The 24171-nt window shown below is 38.1% G+C and overlaps 2 protein-coding genes across 3 annotated transcripts in view; one reads left to right on the top strand and one right to left on the bottom strand.

Moving 5' to 3' along the window:
* KCNA4 (potassium voltage-gated channel subfamily A member 4) overlaps positions 1 to 24171 on the bottom strand; it is a 73128-nt gene that overhangs the window by 38513 nt on the left and 10444 nt on the right. The window contains exon 1 of one of the 2 annotated variants that reach the window (XM_051621876.1): positions 4746 to 4812. The exons of the other annotated variant lie outside the window; for it this stretch is intronic. The gene's annotated coding sequence lies outside the window, so the exon portion shown is untranslated. Of the gene's footprint in view, positions 1 to 4745; positions 4813 to 24171 lie in introns of those variants that run through there. 2 annotated transcript variants of the gene reach the window in all.
* Positions 7467 to 8394, top strand: FSHB (follicle stimulating hormone subunit beta). The gene is made up of 2 exons (XM_051621878.1): positions 7467 to 7625; positions 8158 to 8394. Exons 1-2 carry the CDS (start codon positions 7467 to 7469, stop codon positions 8392 to 8394), a joined length of 396 nt encoding a protein of 131 aa, XP_051477838.1.

Consider the following 24171-nt stretch of genomic DNA (forward strand, 5'->3'; position numbering starts at 1 on the left):
CAGCACAGGTAATGAGGAGAGAGCTTCATATGAACACAAACAGCAGAATGGGAGGGAAAGAGCTGTTTTATTTCCCTAAGAACAATAAACACAAATCCTACTAACCACCAATTTGGTTTAACAGTGTGTAATGCTGTACCAGGAAACCAAAAGTTAAGATTTCAGCTCAAGCCTGAACCTGCCAAACTTGTACCTACTTTCTTTAAAAATAAAGTCCCTGGGTTTTGTTATTATAACCGTCTGGAAAATATAGCTTTACCCGGAATTTAGGTAAATGCAATTATTGGGTTTTATTTCATCATTCTGCTAATACAACACACAAGATGTGGATTTCTTATTAAGCTAGATACTGGACTGATACCTGTAAAGCTTTTTCTTTAAGCTTCAGATCTATTTCCTCATTAAAGCTCTTCAATACTGATTCCTGCTACAGTTTAGTGAAATTTCTTTGCAAATTTGCAATCTGATCACAAACTCCTACAGCTCACAGAGCAAATCCAACACCCCATATTCTATGCAATGGCTTCATGCCATAAAGATTCCATAGGACTGCTGAGAAAAACGCCTTTTAAAAAATGTTTAGAATCCCTAAAAGCTGTGACAACTGTAGCTATAGTTCACCAGATAAAATGGTTAAGACAGCTGAAGGTGGCTATGGCTGTATGCATTCTTATCAACCTATTTTTCTTAAGCAATTTGACCTAAAAATTACTGCACTTGCAAAAAGAATATGGGTCAGACATCTCCTGCCTAAGACTTTATTTAGCAACCCAAATAAGATGGGGTTTTCATCCATTATCTGAGTGTGCTGAACCATTATGCATCAACATTATTTTCTTATCAATGCACATAGCCAGCAAGATTCAAATAAGCCTTATTTTTGCCCATCATAGCTGAAGGCTAAAAACAATCCGCAGGTGCTGTTGTCTGTGTGTGAATAAGACACAGTCCTGCCAGTCTTACTGTTTCAGAAGAAATGTACATAGTTTCAGAAGCCCTTCATAAAATTCATCACAGACTGACTGCTCAGGTTCTTAGAATGGTTAGATAAATTAACAGGAAAACAGATTAATTTTTAAGGGTCTGAAACATTCTTGGTTTTACTTGTAGGTTTAATAAACTTGAAAACAGACCAGTGAAATAAGCTACCTAGAAAAAGATGTAATCATTCCTTACATAAACTACTAAAGGCAGCCTTTGTCCTTTGGACTCAAGTAATTATTTAATATTTGGGTCTTGAAGTATTCTTTACATAGAAGTTGAAAAAGATTAAATGTTGTTAATAACAAAATCTGTGTACATTTTTGTAAACACTGGCAAGAATGAAAACCAGAAGGTCTCCCAGCTCAGGAATTGCCAGGTTTGCTACTCAGCAAATTGTGTCAATGTAACTCAGTATCCCACCCTTCTCCCAAGCGCTTACTTTTAGGAAGCATATGCAGTACCAAGGCACTCAAAAGCAGTCACATTTGATTTGGCTTCTCAAATCAATAAAAATGTTTATTTGTTTTTCATTTTGGTTTGGATTTCAGCATTCAGTCAGCTCCTGATTCATATGGTTTGAGAAAGTAAAATGCAGTTAAGTGCCACTTCAGCAAACTAAGATCATTGTTCTCCAAAACAGAAGCCCAAAAACACCTGCTACATTTCTTCCAAAAAGTTACTGTTTCTATAGGGAAATAGCAAGCGATTAATTTCAAATGGATTGAAAACCTACTCTACAAAGATGATTAAAATTAAGCTCATGGAAACCTAGGCTTCCTGCCAGATTTCTCATCTGACTGCTCAGAAGCCTATCAAGCTGGGTTGCTGAGGATACTACAGTTCCAAGGCTGGGGAACCCAGCACTTTCATTATGTGCATTCTCTGGCTCCAGCAGAAAGTAACTTGAGACAGAAAGACAGAAACCCGCAGCAACTTAGTGATGCAAAGGGCTTTTCTTCTATGGAGGACTTCAAACTTTGGGGTTTCTTCTTTAAAAATGAAAATTCAAAACCCAAACTGTTCCTCCTGTCTCAGATAGTTCTGCTGCCATTCACACTGAGCTCTTCTCCTACTTAACAACCCTTGAGTCACAAGTGAATCCAGAGGGCTGTCTACTATTGCTCAGCAGGGAAGGTGACAACCCTTAGCATGGTTCCTTCTTTACAGGCACACACAGGTACCACTTCAACTGGAGCAAGACAGATCAGGGCACATCTTCGTACTCTGTGCAAGACCAGCAAAAACAGACCATAATGATTCATATCAGATGCAGCCTCATGCCCCTACTTCTGGTTTCTTCAACTCATCACCTCATAGCAGCAATTCCACACAGACCCAAGAACTCCTCACATAAGAAAAAGAAAACCCTTGCTGGTTATGTATTAGTGGAATAGATTACTTTAAATACATTGCTTATTAGGTCTCTCACTTGCTTTGTCTGTTTTGTTAAGTCCATTAAGATGACACCTTCTATTAGCTCAGGTTGCTCAGAGCCCCATCCAACCTGGCCTGGGACACTTAAAGGGATGAGGGGATGAGGCATCCACAACTTTCCTGGGCAACCTATTCCAGTGTCTCACCACCCTCACAGTAAAGAATTTCTTCCTATTATTCTTCCTATCCTAAATCTCCCCTCTTCTGGTTTGAAACCATTCCCCTTCATCCTCTTACTACAAGCCCTTGTACAAAGCACACCCCCCCCCCCCCATCTTTCCTGTGGGCCTTTCAGGTACTGGAAGGTGCTGTAAGTTCTCCCTGGAGCCTTCTCTTCTCCAGGCTGAACACAAGTATATATCACACTCAGTATCATTGCACTGAAATGCAAAACTCCAAACTTAAGCAACCCTTCATTCTGTTCTAACCCATAGAAAATCTAATTAAGCCATAGATTTAAGCACCTTAAACATGTCCTGAGACATACATTCAGTGAGAAACAGCTCTCAGATGCAGAAAATATTATTTTTATATATTATATTATATTATCCCCAGTAACATATCTATTTAACAAGACCTAAAACATAACCCCAGCCATGAACACAACAAACCTAAACCCCATATCCCTTGGCACTATTAAAATAGTATGAGAAGCTAAAGCTGGTCTGCAGCTGGAATAATTTACAGATAAGATCTGTCTTTTATAACAGACATTGTGGTTTTTTCCACTTGAAGGTTCAACACATTTGCTTTCAGGATAGAGTCAGATTTATTACTCATGGTGGATAAGTTGTACATATAGAACCAAGTTTTCCAATAGCATTTTGATAGATGCTGAAATTCTCTTACAGATTTAAACTACCTCATTTTAAGCAAGGCAGATTTACAACCTGCAGTAACTGCTAGTCTTACCACCACTCCTCTTGAAGAAATTTCATTAGTTTAGGACATGTAAGAAACACAAAGCTTTCAGTTCTGCATTAGATGCTTTTGCCAAAACAAACAAAACAAAAAAACACCACACAAACAAACAAAAAAAAATGCAATCCACAAACATAAGAGCATTTACTGCTTAGAAAGGAAACAACAGCAGAACGTGTCACAGCACTTCTGGTTGAAGTGATTAGAAATAGCAAAGCAAGTGCTCTCTTTTGGCAGCAATGGCATCCATGGCTTGCCAGCTTTCAACAGTAAACAAGGCAGGGGAAACAGCCACAGAATACAAAAAAATAGCAATATGGAGAAGCCTTTTATTTCCCTCAGATGCCACTAAGGCATTAACACCACCATGTGAACCTGATGCCCACTGTGACCTGCACAAATGTTGGAGTTCTCACCTACAGGACTACCTATACTCCAACTCCCTGTCCATATGGATTACCAGATCTTCCATTACAGCATGTGCCAGATTTCCACTTCAATAAGAATACAGCAAGCTCCACTGACAGAAGTCTTGACCATTGAGCACCAGCTGTTCCAATCCAACTCTTTCATTCCCAATCATAATGCAGTTACTGGAATCTGCAGCAACTTGAGCCCTCTCATGGGGCTTACTAGAGCTTGGGTTGTGCACAGTGGACCTGTAAGCTAACCCTGGAAAGGTGGAGAAAGAGCACAAGATTGCTTTGCCCCAATCCAAACAGGCCATTTGCAAAGATATTCCTGATCTTGAGTTGCTTAGATAGCTCCAAGGGTGAGCACATCACACACAGTCTGAATCCTTCTGTATAGACATGTCACTATATCTTTTAACTTCCTAGGCCATATACACAAACCACAACAGAATTCCAGAAATATGGCTTCGCTAATTCCTCTTTGACCATGTGGACAACATCTAGCATTCAGCCTAGAAGCACAATGACAACTGCTAAATCTAGGACGGGTAATACTGCTTAAGAACTAGATAGACACAACCACTTAACAGAAGTTGCTGTACCATGTGAAGAGGAAGTCTTCTTCCCTCTGACATTATTCCCTAAATTGAAATATAAACCATTTAAAATGGAAAGCATTTCTATTTCTCAAAAAGATACAAAATTCAGTTAACACTGAACCTACAAATAATGTTAATATATATGTGAAAATGATAGCTTTCTGGATAAATAACATCACTTACTCCCTTCACAACTACCACAACCTTTGTTTTTAATATTATGGGAATATAAACTTGAAGGAGTATCATGTATTTAGCATATAAACATTTCCTATATTACTCAGAAAAACGTACTTACACAGCATCTTGCCCATCATAAGAAGCAATTCCTTTAGTGTATCTTTCTAAGGAAAAGCGTGAGAACAAAATCAAAGTCAACCAAGTAACAACTCACCAAATGGCTACTCCTCAGATGACAGGCTGGTGGTTAGTTGATTTAAATTTGTAATTTTCTATTATCCTAAAGATACATATTCATATATTAACAAAATGAATTTAGCAGAGCTGATAGCTAGAGAAACAACCTAAAACTGATTACAGGAACAAATACCCTTAAAGTCAGTGCAAGATGAAATCTTCCCGTTAAAAAGTTTGTATTGTGTTTATAATGTGGCTTCATTAACTCTTCAGTGAGAACATGATGTAAAGCCTTTCCTGTTAACCTCCCTCCCCCTTATTCCCACTCCCCAATCAATCCCATCAATTACACTGTTACAGCTGTTCATTTCATTGTGGAACAAATTGATATGGATTAACAACGATGCTGGAAGAGAGAGCTGGGTTGGGTTTTTTCTTTGTTTTAATCAGAATGATTTCCCCAATTCACGTTGCCATGAGGGAGAAAGCTGAGTGGGTCAGAAAGGAACTAAGGGAGGGAAGAAAGAGCAGGGCAGGGGCCAAACCTGCACTCCTGAAATGTGCAACTATGGTTTTAGTGAAGGCGTGTGACTTCCTCAAACCATGAAACAGATCACTGCAACTGAGAGACTAGATATCTTCTGTATTGTCCTTTGCAAATGAAGTATATTTGGTTTTATTTAATTTGCATAAATTAAGACTTAGAAAAGGCCAGATCCTCCATAGGGATATAACTAATTGTAATCAGCTTTTGTCTGGCATCTTTGCAATCAGTGATTTACAGCAAGTGAGAACCTTCTCTGAGAAGACAGTGTTGACACAAAAAGACACAAAAGGCCATTATCTAACAATCACACAGTTTATATTAGTAAAGATGAAGATGTTTGCTTTCTTGGCTTCTTTATGCATTTAATTGAGCTTGTTATTACTACAGTGTATGTCCAGGGGAAAATTTGTGGATTGCTTTCTAATTTTGGTGCGATAGGAAATTCATTAACAAATTAAGGTCTTGCAGACTCTGTGGAAGCTGGAACAGATGGCCAGTCTGCAGGACCACAGGAAGGTATGAGACACTTAAAGGGCTCATTTGTAAAAGCCATTTTGAAAAGTATCCCGTCTGCAGGACAACTAATAAGCTAGTGAGAATTTCTTTTCATGATAAAATGCTTTTAACTGTCTGTCCTTGCCTAGTTTTCTTTTGTAGATGGATTTCTGTAAAAGTCAGACTGACCATAATAGAACAGTCATAACAAAGGAAGACTGGCTATTCTGGGCAGATGATAGTAAATACAGTGCTACTGTGAGTCATTTTCCCCAGAAGTGATCTGTGAAGCTCAATAAAGTTATTTCTTTGTCATTATTCTGGTGAAGAGGGACACATCACTAACTTGTGAACACAGGAAAAGGGCAATAGCTGGAAATACTATTCATAGACTTTTATTATCATGATGAACTAGAGAATGCATGCAAGTTCCATTTGCATGGTTGCCTGTTAAAAATGTTAGCATTTTCCCTGCAACAAGACAATACTTGATCTGAAAACACTGCCAGAAAAGACAGATCTGGAGCCTCATTATGACATCTTTATAGTCCCTTGCCACAATACAGACATCCCTTACCTAAGTTGAGAAAAATGTGACCATGTGACAGGCAGGAGCCAGGACTGCATCCAGTGAGGTAGAAATCTGAATTTCAAAAAGTCACTGTGGTATTTCAAATGGCAAAAAAAGTGGAGTTACTCATGGTTTAACAAAACTTGCACTAGTAGCTTTCTCAGACCACAGATCAATAAGCAGGTACATAGGCAGGTCACTGGGTGAGAGTTAGTTCAGAGAAAAGCAATAAAGATTGATACCCTGAAAATCCCAGAATCATGTTCATTAGCCAAGAAACACTCTAACAATGTCTTCATCATTAATTACCAGGGGACCAGCTTGTATCCCAAGCCTATGAATTTGAGGGCTGACATAAAACACATTTCCAAAAATAGGCTTCTCAGCCTTCTTTCAAATTGTGGAATGGCTCAGCTATTTCTACATGCCACTGAATCAAATCCAGTGCAACCTGTAAAATGATATTGTGACAGTAACCTTCACCATCACTTCCTAAGAGTGTTTTGCTTTTCATTTTTCCTCTCAACAAGGTTTGATGTCACTGTCTGGCTGAACATTAATCCGCTTTCACCAAGTACCAAACTAATGCCTGCTGCATTAATACACTGCAAATCCTCAAGGTGTAAGTTACACACAATTTAGTATAAAAGGTAAGCACAGGGCTTTCTTTTCACTACAGCTAGTATCAGGAAGGCAAGAAAGCAACTTACCAGGTAAGTTTTCATCAGATTCTGATCTAGAAATCTTTGCTTCTGAAAAACAGGTTATCCTTTGCTCTTTCTCCCTCTTGCTGCTTTTTGCTTCTCCTTAAAGACAGGAGACAATCTAGGTACAGAAACTTAGATTAAAATATTTCACTGAAAGTGGTATGATACTCTATTATTATTATTCTGCAAAGATTGCCAACATGCCATTTCAGTCACTTATTAAAATCAAGCTCCTTTAACAATAATATATATATATATATAGATATATTTTATGGCTTTTATCCTACGTTCTCACTGATGTTTCTGAAAGCTTGCTAATAGAACTACTTGAGGATAACGTGAAGACTCAATTTCTCCATGTTTCTATAAAAGTTTCCTCTTGAAAATAACTATACTTGTTTGTCCAGTATAGATATATATTTTTGCTTTACACACAGGATGAAGACAGTTAATTGTTATGTGCTGTTCTTCTGCTGGAAAGCAATTTGTTGCAATAGCTGCCAGCTCACCAATATTACTATAGCAGTGGAAAGAGAAGAATGTGAATTCTGTATTACAGTGAATGCCACGTGGTGCTCAGGATACTGCTTCACAAGGGTGAGACTCTGAAGTTTAATTTCAGGCACTGGCATTAAGTATTCCATGTGATGCATGAATAATCCATTTCTGCAGTCCGTAAGAAACACATAGGCAAGATGAGCTCTGTGAAAGAACAGGCTGAGTAACTGCTGTGCTGTTTGACAGGAGAGTAGATAGACAGCTGAAGGGTGAAAAGCTACGAGTAAAATTCAGATCTTTATATGGCTGCACACATTATGTTTATTTGTATAACTAGAGTTGAAAGTATTATAATGTTTTTTCTCTGCCTTGTATCAAACAATTCACCTGCAAGATTTTCTGGCAATGGTATGACACAAATTGCCAAATCAGTCCTCCTGAAAGCAAAAATCTAAGGATCTAGATGAAATTAAAGGAGTCTGATCCAAATAATTTTTATCTCAGTGGTATTTTCTGCACCAGTTTAATCAGTTTTCACATCAGGTCCTATTATTTTATTTTTTAAAAAATAAGAATTTGACCCCATAACAAATTTCAAAACCTCTTGTAATTTTCCTCTTGTAATTTTCAGGATCCAGTATATAAATATCCACCAGTATCATCCGTTCAGCAAACATGTACCTTCAAGGAGGTTGTGTATGAAACAGTGAAGATCCCTGGTTGTGGTGACCATCCAGAATCATTTTATTCATACCCAGTAGCTACAGAGTGCCACTGTGAGACCTGTGACACTGACACCACTGACTGCACCGTGAGGGGCCTTGGGCCATCCTACTGTTCCTTCAGTCAGAATGGAAGTAACCAATGAAGGGTACTTGAGATGGCAGTTTGGGTTTAAACATTCACTTCTAAATAAAGGTACTTACTGGGATTAAGTGGAAAATCATAGGTAAGGCTCTTTAGAAACTGCCCAGATTGAAAAAAAAAGATGTTTAAGGCCAAAATGGAGAACTACTGACTAAAGTTCTCTTTAGGCCTTCTCTACTTATCCCATCAGTTTCCTTAAACCATTTTCATAGGTTCGGAGAACACTGCTTCTGATTCCTTCTGCCTTTGACTCCTCCTCTGTGTCACCTTCATTCTTTTTATTCCTGTATTTTCACTGTCTAGTTCGCTTAGCTTATCCTGTGCTATCCTATGCTTTCAAACACTTTCCAACTTCCAATTCTTTATTATCCCTTGCCTTCCATCTCTCCTCAGAGCTCCCCTATTTTAATAAGCCTTGTAGCACTGCTTTTCTGACAATCCACATCTGTGCCCTCACTTACTATTAGCTGGACTGCAAACCTCTCTCAGCTGAGATCCTGACTTTTTTTTTTGGCCAAATGAAAAGATACTGCTCTTCATCAGAAAAAATCACCTACACAAACAGAGAATGGAGAGCAACTGGTTCAGCAGCAGCTCAGCACTGAAGACTTGAAGGATATACAAGCTAAGTGTGAGTCAACAGTATCACACTGCTGGAGAAAGTGGAAATGGAAAGAGTGGAACCTACAAGACACAACCAACTGCCACCACTCTGCTCAACATGACAAGAGCATCAGCTGAGTCATTTCCAGCTTTGGACACAGAACTTTGAAGCACTGAAAAATGGCAGAAAATCCACAGAAGAATAGTAAGACTGGAGAGAGACCTAAAAATATCTTAGGAGAAAAAAGATTTAAATAATTGTGATTGTTTTGCTTACAGGATGTAACGAGGGGCAGGGAGCAGGGGGGAGACCAGTGGGACCTTATACATGCTTGAAGACTGTTACGAAGAGAAAAGGAACAGTCAATTCTCCGTGTTCATAGTGAACAGATCAACTAATGAAAGATTCAGAGTAGTAAATCTTCTGAAAAGTACAGACAGCTTGACACCCAAATGAATTGTCAGGGGGTTGGGGTCTGTGCAGCAGTGACCACTACAGGTCTTCAAGAACACACTGAACCTGTTAGGAACAACAAAGAGTTAATTTGCCCTGAGGCAATGGAATGAAGTAGATGACCTCTTGAGACCACCAGGCATGTCTGCTTTTGAGAACCTTATAGACATGTTTATTTAAGAGGCATTTGTCTGCTACTCTGGATCTGTCTTATAATAGATAATAGATATTTTAACTTATTTCATTTTTAGCTTTTTTTACTGAAAAATATTAGTTCTCTCAATGTAATTTTATTTATAAGATTAATCCACATGAACATTTACATTGTACTACTGAAGTTTTAAAAGTGGTAAAGTAATAGGAAAATCAAATTGCCTCTCCTTCATTTCAGTTTGAAACATGAGCTGACTTTAGTTAAAATTAGGAATATTATTCATATCAGGAATTATTCCATTCTGCATTAGAAAAATTTGACTTAAAATTACAAAACATAGTAGACTGTAGTAAAAAAGTATGGAAAAATATGTTTTCAAACTAGATCTGTAAACACCTGTATTGTCTGTTGTGCATTTTGGAATAATAAAAATAATTTTGTTGCACATCTGCTATGTATGTCTCAATAAGCCAATTAAAAATACTTAAGAGTTCACCTGCACACTTCACCGTGCTTTCAAATCACACATTTTCTTCCTCCCACACTATTATTTTCATGGAACCTGAGCCACATTTGCATAATATGGCAAAATCACATCAAATAAAAGCTTGGTATATTTTAGCTCAAACCAGTAATGTGATAATGAAACATTACACAGTTGCAATACAACAGAACTGTAGATGACAATAAAGATTATCGTTAATATTTTATTTAAATTATAGGGATTTGAACCTCTCAAGAGCTATGTCCACATCTCTGTCACAAATTAGCTTGCATGTGTAAACAAAAATCATACAGTTCTCAATCTGTCAGACAAATGCAACCACTCATTTCCTTTCTGCAAAATAAATCTATTCAGAACCTCAAAACTAAAACTACAACTAACATAGCCAAAAGAGCATTGAGGTCAATATCAGAATGCTAGCAATTCTAATCACACATCACTGCAAACTTCCAAGCTCTCACTTTGTATCTCTCACACATTTTGGTGAATACCAAGTCCTAGAGAATCAAAGATGCAAAAAAAAAAAAGGTGCCTGCCATATATGTAAGCACTAACCCCTGCCAAGCAAATTATAGCTTTTGGGAATACTACTTTTGAACGCTTTCTCCAGCCCTGTTCAGTATCTAGACAAGAGTTCTACCCAAATCTCTTCCATAAAGCTGGCTTTTTGAAAAAGGGGTTTATCATGCCTTAAAAGCTTTCAGTTTTTCAAGAGGCCAACGGGGAACAGCAAACAAATTATTCATTGAATTTATCTTCTTTTTCCAATCATAAGTTATCACACTAAAGGCTCAGGAAAAACAAGTCCCACAAAAACATTTGCTGTTAATATCAGTGGGCTTTGAATATACACTTCGTTTTATATGAAACTAGTGTTTGCATTCTACTCTGAGGTAAAATCCATTCCAAAATATGTCAACTATTATCTGTTGTTCTATATACTGATTGCAAATATTTCAGTCGGTAGTTTCACTAATAGAAAATCAGAAATTCTTACACAAGGCTGGCCTGACTTGAGGATACCTTGGACTTTATCTTCTCAAAGATAGACTTTGACTCTACATCCTCAAAGTTCACTTTCCATTCAATGGCCAATAACCATTTCATTAAACTTACTTTCACATCAATATTTTTCCAAAATTTTAGTGAAGGTATTTGCATGAATATCTGTAGTCCAAGGTCCAAATCTGCTTTGAATTACTATTTAAGAAAAACATTTAAAAGTAATCTGTATGCTCTTTGCCTAGCTCTGCCACGATGAATAAATGGCTACACTGTCAAAAGATGAGTCTCCATATGACTTGCTATTCTAAATTGATGAGTAAGCTTTTAAAAACACACCAGATGGAGATTTCCAAAAATTCCTACTGTGGGATGTTCCGGTTTGGTGGGGGTTTTGGTAGTGAGGGAAGGGCCCCAGGGCTGGCTCCTGTAAGAAGCTACCCCTGCTCCAAACCAAGCCAAGGAGCCATTAGAGGGACAATAGATGCACCTCAGCGATTAACATACTAAAGAACTGAGATAACACCTGAGCAGAGGACTCGAGGGAGAAGAGCTGTGCTGGGAAAGGAGGGCGGTACAGGTGGTTGGTGAGGAAGAAGGGGAAGAAGGTGCCCAGCAGAAGTTTCCCTGCAATCCATGGTGAGATGGCAGCTGTGCCCCTGCACTCATGGAGGAACATGGTGGAACATTCCCTGAAGGCGCCAGAAGGGCTGAACTTAGCCAGTGAACTTGGATGTTGTGCCGAGAGGATTTGCTGCCTGTGGACTCTGTGCAGCTTCGGAAGACCCCAATGCCAGGGGAGTTTGTTCCCAAAGGAGCCCGTGACTCTGTGGGAAGCCCACGCTGAACCAGCTTGATCTGGACCCCGTGGGAAGGACTCATGAAGGAGAGGTTCGTGGAGGACTCTATCCCATGGGAGGGACCCCATGGTGAAGCAGGGGAGGACTGTAAGGAATCCCTCTTCCTGAAGAGGAAGGAGCGGCAGGAACCACCAGCCTGTGAACTGACTCTAAACCCCATCCCCATCCCCCTGTGCTGCTGGGGGGAAGGAGGGAGAGAAACCAGGAACAAAGTGATTTGGGGCTGGGAAGAAGGGAGAGGTGGGGTAACATATGCAAGCCCTGCTCTTTGTGTTGTCTGTGTCCTGTATGTGTTTGTTTAATGTGAAATTAAATTATTATTTTTTTCCCCAAGTTAAGTCTGTTTTGCCTGAGATCTTAATCGGTGAAGAACCCTCCTTGTCCTTTGTCTCAACCCAGGAGCTTTGTCCTCCTCATCCCAGAGTGTGTGTGTGGGGAGAGTTGTGTGAGCAGCCATGAGGTTGCTCCTTTGTTGTCATGTTGTCCCAAAACCACGACATTAATGGCGAGCCAGGCAGGAGAGAGAGACAAAGAACCATGACATGGGCCTAACCCTCTCCACTTAAATCAATAGGTAAAATGATTTTCAAGAGAACTATTCTGCCAACAGTGAACTTTTTTTAAACTTCCTATTAATTCTATTTTTAAAGGCAGGCTCTGCAAAGACCTTAGATGCCAGACTTCAGCCTACAGAAACTAACTTCAGAGGTAGTAAAAGCTAAAATGGACTGAACTATTTACCCTGAAAGCAGGAAACCTGGAAAACTATAGTTTATAATCCCCTGGTGAAGGAAGAGAGGCAATACAGTGTTCAACTGTCTCTTAAAGACCTTTGAGAGACACAACACAGGTTTCATTGTGTTGTAATTAATTAATTCTTTTGAATACCCAGATGTATAGATAAACTGCATAAAGATTACTCATCTCTGCTACCACATCTGTGGGCGAATTAATACTTTCTATCACTTATTATGCAGACAGTTTGACCTTGATCTTATAAGTGTCTGCCAGTTGTACTTGAAGCTCTTCAGACATTAAGATGGGAACATGAAGTGCAGCAGCTATATTCATAGTCTTCCTAATTGAAATTACCATTTAATCCCAACTGCCTTTCTAGGTAGAAAGCACACCCTCATTTACAGACAGGCTAAGGAATATGTGTTACTCACCTTGAAGTCATTAATAAAGCATCATCATTAGCTTCAACCCACTGTTGTCTATGCTCAGCTATTATTCCCTGTTTAAGTTCTGTAAATCATTCCTCCTAGTTTAAAACAGATTGATACTTTATAATTTTGGCATATAACTGGGCTCGTATTTATATACAGAAATACAAGTGTCCTCTACTTGTATTAATTCAACAGATAAATAAGAATTTATTAGCAGTCTACAAATCCTCAGAGAAATGTAGTCTGAGACAGGTAACTACAAATATGAGGTGAAAAACAGGAATTTCAGGACTCTGACTTGTACATATGAAGTTGAGGCTGTGCTTAACTTGGGTTATTTGAATGGAAAGGGGAGAGACAGTTGAGCATGGTGTTATTCATGCTCCCACCTTAGCAAGTGCATTTTGTCAGCATGCAGCACTTAGCTGCACACTTGATTTTTATTAAAAATACAACTAACATCTTTATTGAAATTACAAAAAAAAAAAACCCAAAAAGCTATGAAAACAAGAGCTAAGGAGCCAATCTGAAAAATTAATTTGGAGATGGCAGCCTTGAGATTAGTGGCCCCCCTCTACTCAGGCAATGGGATCTATAACTTTTTTTCTGTGTATCTCATGTTTCTCTTCAATTTAAGTTATTAACATCAGCTAGCAAAGCCTTGGTCTTTCAATGGGACTTACACTGGCAGACACTACAGAAGCTCACAAGGCTGCGGTCTCTGAGAAATACAGAAAACAAAACAGGAGGAGGGTTAAAGAAAGGACATACCTGGAAGAAATCAAATGTCAGTGTTTCATTATGTGTAGGTGGGGAATATAAAGAATTAACTCGCTATGCTTTACAGTTATTAACCATTCATTTTCTTTCATGTGGCAACTCTGAAGAGTCGAAAGAGGCAAGAGGTAAAGTGCTACTTCACACTGATGATCTCAATTCACTGCAAAGATTGGGGGGAGGGGTGGTGTTCAGATGCATTACTTGAACAGTATGACATTCTACATGAGAAAGGAAAATAAATTCTAGATCTAATATCTTTTAATTACATCTGGATATATTAATATACATTGAATGATACAATAGATAGAGAAATTATTCAGCCAGGGTATGAAACTAATCCCTATACATCCTTCTTAAAATACCAACATAGGAAACATAGGACATAGGAAATCCAACATTATCCAATGGCTTTTAGAAAAACCTTTGAACAACTTAAGGAATCTAATTTCCCTCTTGCTTCATGTATTTACATTTAAAGTTTCATTCAAAAATTATCTTAGCTGTCATTATCTCCTTCTTGCATTATACAGTATTGGCAAGTCTTGATGCTTTTATGAATGCTGTGGAAATTCCCAGTCAAAATAATATGATAATGAAGAAAAACGGTACGAAGATAGAAAAAAACCTTTTGGTTCAGACACTATGAAAATCTATGTCACAGTGAGGCAAAAGTTTATGCATCAGGTCCATGCCCTGGTAATAGCTGCCTCTTCAAATAGGCATTTGGAATAATCAACAGCTGAGTTTATGTAACATAAAATAAGGGTACACACTTCAGCTAGCCTAGTGATAGAGAAATAATTAAGACAGTTTAAAATCTGTTCTGCCCCCACTTTCAAATAGTACCAAAGACAGCTCTGCCAACCAGTAGATCTGGCCCAATTAGTTAAATTTATTTCCTCTGATATGTCCTTTTAGAAGAATTATCTGAATCTTCATAGGAATTCTACATCACAAGGGAGTTAATGCTTTAGATGAGACACTGATTTACACCATCAGTGTGAATGAATACAAAATATACCCCACTGGCTTTGTTTACACAACCTAGGCTTAAGACAAGTAGATCTTGGTCTAGGAGTATCTGATGTGTTCATATACTTGGATTATTATGACTGGAACTCAAAACCACTTTACACTGTGATGCTTAGTTCAGGGACAATGTAAAAGTATAACCAAATCAATGCCTGTCTATGCACTATCTAGATACTTAGCATTTCTTATGCAGCATGTACAGAACATGGAAGGCTGGCATTTCATTAAGCATTTCTCTAAACAGAGTGTAGAAACAAAATTGCCCAATTCCAGTATCTGGATAATAAATTCATCAGTGATGATGAAGGTGTAGCAGTATGACAAAGATTCAGTTCACCCCAACACAAGCCCCAAACATTACCTCTAAGAAGCAGCACTGCAGTTAATGAAAAGTGTATTGTCTGAAATGGACTTACAGACTCACAGGAACCAATCTAAGAATATTTATTATCACTTAATCAATGCTATAAGATTTAAGAATATTTATTATAAGAATATAAGGATAACCAGTGGGATTAGAGAGTATTCTGAGAGTTGTGGTTTTTTTTTTTTGCTTGTACTGTGTAGACTAATATTGCTTTAATGACTAAAAGAAAAAATAGCATGAGAGCAAGCCTGGGAATGAACAACATTGCATCAGAATAACTACACTTCAGTTATGAATTTCAATGCTTCAGGGATTGAATACTCAAGGGTTTGTGATGCCCTTAAATAATTCAGTCTATGTCCTTTCAGTAGATGTCTAATCCATTAAATATTCACTAATTCTGAGGTCTGGAATAGTGCCAGATCTCAAATTAGAAAATTTCCTTTTAATGTCACTCTTGCATTAATTTCTGTCATATTATTTCAGGTTATTTGCCATATCTCAAAATAGGTAACACTAATAGCATAAAAAAAGGTTCTTCTCTTTCTTGATAACTCAGTATGCTCTATGAAAAAAGCCAAGCAATTCTGCTTTTAACATACACAGCCCCATTGACTTCAAAACAGGAAAAGTGTCATGCCCAAGCATGTGGCAATTGATAAGGGAGACTTCAGGACCTTCCCACTTCTTACCCTAGCAAAGCTGTATAAAAACACAGTTAGAAGCACTATATAATTGGTTCCATTATTAGACTATACTCATTTATTTAAAATGTATCCTGTACTTTATCTGAAAATGAAATGAAAGCTTATTGCACATGACAGAAGGAAGAACAAGGGAAAAATGTCAAATTGTAACTTTACTGCTAGATGAAAAGAGCCTAATGTAGACCTGCCAGGATTTGAAAACAGACAACTGAATTGGGAAATCCCTTCAGTCTTGGTATGACATCATTACATAAATCCTTATTATGCTATATGGCTCCAAAAACATTTTGCAAACAGCTGTTCAAAAAGCACTGAAACAAGATCTTTCACATGTCAGGAACTTTGTGTCATAATTGGATTCCCTTGTTTGAAATATGTCACATTCTCCTGGTGAACAAGCCTGTGCTAGGCAAGTGGCTTCCTGCTTTCCTCGGCTGATTCCTAATGACAAATCCATCTAATTTAGTTGTTCTTTCAGCTTGGGAATTATTTCCAAGTAGATTTTGGTAACTGTTTTGTTTGTGATGGATAATGCAACCCAATTCCAATGCAAAGCAAGATGCCTTCATCACAATTCTTCCTCATATCAATGAGGGGATGCAGTAAGAGACCTATTGTCCCAATACATTTCAACTATTGTTTGAGTAATGACATGGCAATAAATACTGCTGGTCTGTTTGTGACTGGGACTTATTACTGTGAATCTGGGTGTGCTGCTGAACATTTGACAATCTAAATTCAAGTCAGTGAAAACAAAGAAACCAGAAGGACTGGAGATCTCACAGTTAAATCAAGTAGTATTACTGTGTCACAAAACAAAAGACCCTCAACCATTGCTAAAAAATGAAGCAAGAAAATAAGCACAGAACAAAGAAAATGCTACTGGCAGCAATTAACTGCATAATACTCTCCCTTCCAACCTGGTTTGCCTTGTTTCCTTCTACAGGGAAAGCTTAAGGTGTCTGAAAGAGGGGCATTCAAGGAACAGATATTTCAAACTCATCTTAAATTTCACACCAGTAGAGTTATACAGATGGAGAGCAATGTACAGCATGAGATTCCTCAAAAAAGAAATCAAGAAATAAAGGAAAATGTAAACTTGCTGAATTTAACAAAAATTAACCATGTCTAACAAAGAGACTTTTCACTATTATCAGTTGTTATACAGTTTTATGACTGGCTCTGGGGACAATTACTGCATCTATGACTCAACAAGTTGGACATTGTTAAGAGAAAAATATATCGTGTTGGATCCAACAGCCCAAGAGAGACGAAGCTTCTGCAGCTCCATACCCCCAGGCCCAACCAGCAGTGAGACTGAATACATATTTCCAAGAAGACAAAAGCATACAGAACACATATATACAATACATAAATACATGGCTGACCACCCAGATCAATCAGCCAACACAGTGGCTGCCACTTGATTTCATCCACTCCAGACCCTCCACTCACTGGCACCCAAGCACATGGGCCCTCTGGAAGACAGGACAGACTGTGCCAATCAGGTGCAAGTCATCTCCTTTTCTTTCCTCCACACCTGTTGTTCCCCAAATCACCTAAATTCATCCCTTGCCTCACCTTTGATTTCTCCCATGAACATCCCACAGTAAGTCCTGTGCAATCTCAGAAATGCTCTTCCTTTGCATCCCATATGTCACATACCCCTAAGAAGCAACCCCTCCCAACCTGAAAGGTGCTCCAGTATTGACTCACCTCAATGAGGCTTCACACCTGGAACCAGGGCTGAGGGGGTCAGTCCTGAGGAGGATGAGACAGGAGGATTCCTTCCTCTGAACCCTCAGTTTGGGTTCCTGATATGCTTTTGTGCCTCTGTGCTCTTCTGGGCTTAGAGATGAGCCTTTGATGGGCTGACAGCTCTTCTACAATAGGCCTGGCAGTAGCTGAGCAAAGAAATACTTTGACACCCTCACCCACCATTGTCTCCCCATGCACCTTTCTGGGTGTGCAGACAGGCTTTTATCACATAACCTAACAGATAGGAGCCAATAATACAGCTGAATATTTATGAAGCATCAGTTTCTACTGTTCACGCCTACTTAGAAGTCAAATTAAAAATGCCAGACATCATCTGTTTTTAAACACAGGGATGTGTTCAGTCTATCTCTTTAAGTCAACCATCAATCTCATCTAGGTCTCATTAGGCTGAAACCCGACAATGCTTTATAAATTTTGCCTGTTATTTAGCAAAACTCCAAGAGAAGAATGGTCTTTCCCTGGCATTCATCTAATGCATCAAGGATGGCTGACCTGACATATCTTACTGCCCTTTCACTTTCTTAATTGATGCACAGGATTTCAGGTTGTGTAACTCTCTTCAGGCTTCTAAATAAAAAGAAAATAGCTACTTATTTGGGTATTTTACATTTGTTTTTGTAAGTTTTCATAAAACACCACTTTCCTCTTCCTTTCCTTACCACATTTTCTGGCTACAGACAGTAGCATAAAGAGAGAGGCATTCTGGCACATTTTTTAGTCATAATATTGCTAACAATTCACATTTACTCCATAGAAAGTCTTTTGAAGAGCAACTGTAGTAACTTTTTTATGTCAGTAACTGTTCTCACTCTTTTCACATGACAAGCACCTAACATCATGCCTGCTTTTCCAAATTTTGTGCAATGTTATGCCCACCTCATTCAAGTTTGGAGATTGAATGTTTCAGCTGCTCTAATACTACCCGGACAGATAGTCACTTTGGGCACACAAAAATGCCACACTCAAGTTTGAAAGTCGTATTTTCAAAAACTGAAAACTGGCAGTGATGTTAGGTACAGAGAACCATCGCCAGCCATCTTCCACTTCAGATGCTAAGTGGATGTTTTTGATACTGCCTTTAATTTAAGGCAGCACAGCAGCGTGTCTTAAGAAGTCCTCAGCTGAAGGACCTAAGGCAAAGCTAGGTAGCACACTGCCTAGCTAGGCAATACTCATATTATGCAGTGAAGAAAACACTATAAAACCTTCTGAAGGACTCATAACTCTGGCTCTCCTTGGAGAAATCTATGTTAAATAAGTAAGTCTCTCCAGATCAAAAGAGGTACAATGAAGTCTATAAATAAGCTATTGCTGGTATTTTTAGATGTTTCTTTACCTGGCTTTTCACCTCTGCTGTGCACAATGTTGGGTCTATTTTACTGCTGTTTGAGCAAGAAACAAAAAACAGGAGAATGAAATTGATCTTGTGACAAGAAGAAATGCACATATGAGTAACGAAACACAAGAAGTCTGCTTTCAATGTAGAACAAAAGATAATTTCCCCTTTCACCTCTTCAGTTCAGACAGCCTGTGGCATTTATTGAGCACAATGTTTTCATTTCAAGTGATGTTTTGCTTTGCCTGGATGAGAATGACCTTTACATGGCACCTGCACCAAAGTAAAATTCATTGGGAAACCAAGGCCAGACAGATTTTTTTGGTGAACACTTGAGCTTCCAAAATAAATCATGTCGTAATTCATTGTAAGCAATACTTTCATGAACTCTGCTTTAGTTATCTAAATTAAAATCTCCACAAGTCAGGTTTTCCTAAATCTAATTTACTCTTTAGTACACTGATGTGTCCTCAGGTAGTTCAGCAGAATAAGCTACAAGTTTGTGTAATAGTTTCCTGGTAGGCTCTGAAATTCCACCTAACTTGTGAGACTTTCTACATTTAAACAGTCCTTCCTAAATGCATAATTATTTCATGAAAATGAGAAATTCTAAATCACAAATAGGCTTCTCAAGACAAGAACCCTTCACATTTGCCTATATTGCATTAACAGCAGCAATTAATTCATGCAAACCAAACGTCCTATGCTTAGATTCAAAACGCAGGTATAGGTGGCTTCCCATTACTTTTATCATACAAGTATCCTGGAATCTGTTCAACTCCAGTGTAATTTAGAAATGTCTCTGGACTACATTCCTTCCACAAAGTTGAGAAGAGATTAAATGGAGCTAGATACTTATTATGTGGGATTCCTTGATATGAAATATCTTCAAGTGTTTGAAAATGAAGCACAAGACTTCATTGCACGTGAACAACTAAGTGAGGATCCTGAAGCATCATCTACTGGACTGTATATGTTTCTCCAGATGATGTAAGCGCTCTAAAATTTCTATCATAGCCATCTATATAGATGTTTTAGTTGCCCTGGGATCTGAAAAAGATATCTAACTTTCCATGTAAGCAATATTGTATGTCCTTTCCATAAAACACAGAAAAGGCAACTGTTAAGAGTAACTCTTACAAAAGATAACGCAGACAAATTCAAAAAGGAGAAAAACTGACCACGCAGGAGAGCAGAAAGGGAATCTCTGAATTCTAGTGATTAACAAAGCAATTATGACTCGACCATATATTGCTGCAGACATGTAAAGAGCATAGAAGAAAAACCTTTTAAACAGTGCTTTTCTACATAGTTCTTATATTGGATTAAACCCAGATTATATCTTGAGGATTATCTTTCTTTTGCTTTCCTGGCATGTGTGGAAAAAAACCCCACTTTTTAATTATATTTTTAATCAGGTGTATCTCAAACTTCAAAAATAGAAACATAAGACCAGGCCTAGCCTGAGCGATCAGATAACAATCACATCATACTGTAGCAGTGTTGACATCTATGTTTTTATCTAATCCTAAAGTTTATGTTACTTGATTATTCATTAGTAATTATTTTAAATGCAAATATAGTATCTGTAAAAGAATCTGTGAAGGCAGAAGCAGTAGCATTCTGTACTGTACCATTTTCCTGACTAGTATGTCAATAAAACAAAGGCTGTTGTAAAGCCTAAAGTTGTTTCTAAAAATTTGGCCAGAATCCTTTTTTCACTGCCACCAGAATAAAAAAAATAAAAATAATAATTTAAAAAAGCTGAAATAACTATAAAATTCTAAAAGAGCTGAATTACCAGGTATTCTGATTTTTAAAAAAATAAAAATAAATCCAGTCTATAAGCAAACTACTTTTCAGTTTCCAGGGAAACACTCTCTAAGTGAGAATGGCAAAATTTTCCTTTAATACAATATTACAATATTATTCTCTGACTTTAAAAATGCACCCCAGCACTAGCCATAAGGAGCTAGTTTTCCTTTATTTGAATGGATAGGGATCTTACCTTAAGAATCTTCCAGCGATCTTTCTCATCCTGTCAAAGACTCAGAAAGACTGAAAATCTGCATGATTCTGGAGTGAAGGGAACTTTCCTTTTCATTCCCATAGCTCTTTCTTAGGAGTTTTCAACGAGTCACTACTCTCTGAATCAATCCTTACACGTACAGTATTCAGACAATAACCTTACAGAAGTGGAACAGTAGGGCATTAATAAACTAATATAACCTCTCTGACAGCTCACAGAATGCTAACAAGAAAACAAGACTGATTTATCTGGTGATTTTACCCCACAGACTGTTTCAGAATATTTTAAAGGAAAGTGGTAAAGACTTAATATTTGAAAACCTATCAGTCTTATCAGTCGTGATAGGACACATAAATTAAGTAGCATAATTCTTTTTCAGCTGAACAATGTCAAATCTTGCAAAGAAACTTTTGGGTACCACTAAGCACAAGCATAAACAAGTTTCTCACATATGATCATCCCCAAAGACAAACCAGAAATTCAGACTCCTTGAATTTCCAGAAGTAACAGACAATTAATTAAATTTATTTTAAAAGAGGCACATTCAGGAGTGGAGGGTGTGGGGAGGAACAAGTCAAATCTACACACATAATGTGATTCTTAAAAACTGTCCTCTCAGGTAGCATCCATTAGCAGCATATATAGAAGCATACACAGAACAGGAGATACCAGGCACACGACCCTGCTTCAGCTGAGAGGGCATTTCACATTAATAGAAATAATATTTACCTTTTTACCTACTTTCACTCAAGTGAGTGATACAGTCACGGTGTGCTAAGAATGCAACAGAAAGTCAGTGGAGAATTATGCATTGCTGTTTGATCTATACTATAAATAAATGCCCTCTGCAAAAATCTGTCATACAGTGTATGTTATGTCACAGTGTATGTTTTAGCTGCAGAACTTGTCAAGAATATGTCTTAGCCCATGTGATATTGTGCCACAGTGACACGTCTGACAGAAGGAAAAGGTGAAGGAATATTTATTTGTCAGTGATTATGTTAACATAAAATAGTAAAATACAAAGAAAATTAATAATGTTTTGGACTTTTTAGAGAATAGATTTATGAAAAATGCTGCTGCACAAATTATCAGCCTTGCTTGCCAATCTAACTACGTCATTGCTCTTTGCAACCTTCTACTGACTGTCTCTTCTTTATTGTATTACCCATCATCTCTCATCAAGTATTTAGAGGCCTTCAAACAAACCACAGTGAGAGCTTCCATCATCTGTCTGCTAACACTTCAGACAAGCACCTCTATACTTTCTGTCAAGAGTTGACACATCCAAAAAGGCACCTTTTCGTTCTCCTTTGCATCTTCCCTTAAAATTCTCCTTTACTATGATGCTAGTAAGAAGAATATTGTCATATATGGAAATAGATACCTAACATGTTGAACAAGAATCTTAAAATGTCTCTGGGACAATCTGTCCATTAGTACCTTTGTGTTTCTTTAAAGCCATGAATTATTTTCTCCTCTTGATAATGCTTAAGATCTTGGTGGTTTGAGGTAAAGGGAATGAACTCGCCAAACCCACAGGATTTGTTACTCGGTTTACTCTGGAGTACTGTAACAACAACTCCACAAGGTGGCATTACACTTCCCTCAGGTGGAGGAACGCAAGGCACTGGCACGCACTCTCCTGGACTGCTCGCTTTAAGGGAGGATTCAGTACTCACCAAATCATCTGCAAATCAGCACGCAAACTAGAGACATCTCTGCTCTTGAAAGTAACACAAGAAAACATACAAAGGGAATGAAAATGCAAAACAATAAATCCTATTTTTTTTTTCCCTTTTAGAAAACACGGAGTTCTCACTTCATAAGTATTTTTATATAGAAACAAACTGCATGCAAGCAGTGTAGGGGATTGTACAGGCTCACTGCCACCTCAGAACTAGTTCAATTACATCCTGAGGACTGATGCTCACTCAGTTCCTACCAAACACATCTCTCTAACTGAAGCAATGTTTTTCACTCAAGCTAACTGGCCAATAAAGGGGTGCAGGTTGACATTCAGGTACAGCAAAATTAGTGTAGCACTGAGTTGGGGACTCAGACTCTTTGTAAAATTAATAAAAGTATCCAGTTAGCTAAAAAAAACCCAAAAAACCCTGCAGTGTAATCTGCTGTTCTCTTGAGAGTCAAATAAACTCCTCTTAAATTATTGCCAGTGCAGATTATGCATATTACCTCTGCTGTAAAAACATGGTGTTAGGAGACTTCAGTGGTACATACTAATGGAATCAGCAGCACACAGTTTGCACTAAAATCCCAGTGCCAGAAAAGTCTCTTACCTCCCAATTAAAAAACAAACAAACAAACAACAACAACAACAAACCACAAAATACAACACACCTCACTAATGTAATCTACATCTTTCCCAGACATCAAGCGATGGAAGAATGGATTAAAACAAATACCCATGGCAGGTTCTGCTTTATTGTTATTTTCGTATGTATCACTGCAGGCAGATCTAATTCAAAGCCACCTGCTGACTTCCACGGGCCCTGGATCAAGCCTTAGCTGAGGAAGACTTTTCAGTTACCTCTTTAACATGGCACTCAGTTGATTAATAGCCCTCCCACCTTCTACAGGAAAGGGAAGGGAATGCTTTTCTTTTTTTTTTCTTCAGAGCAGCAGAAATGTTTGCACAATCATCAGCAAGAAAACTTGAAAGCTGTGTAACAGCAGCATCCCCTAGTGTATTTATACTGCTTAGCTGCTACAGAAGAGTCTAACAACTTCACTGGGGGCAGATCCCAATTTCAGGATCAGGCTATAATCATAGCAATTGAAGTGCTGATTTTAACAGAATAGCTGAACTTTGAGTGTGGCTTTCTGTGAATATCCAAAAAAATGCTGATGTTAAAAAAAACCACAAAAACATAGGAGACATTAGTGTGAAAAAGTGGTACCTCTGAAGACTTTCTGAACGGAACAGAGGTGAGGGACAGAGATGGCAGCATATCCACAAACTGCAAATTACAATATGAGC

The sequence above is a fragment of the Apus apus genome, chromosome 5, assembly GCF_020740795.1.
Source record: "Apus apus isolate bApuApu2 chromosome 5, bApuApu2.pri.cur, whole genome shotgun sequence".
Classification (NCBI taxonomy): Eukaryota; Metazoa; Chordata; class Aves; order Apodiformes; family Apodidae; genus Apus; species Apus apus.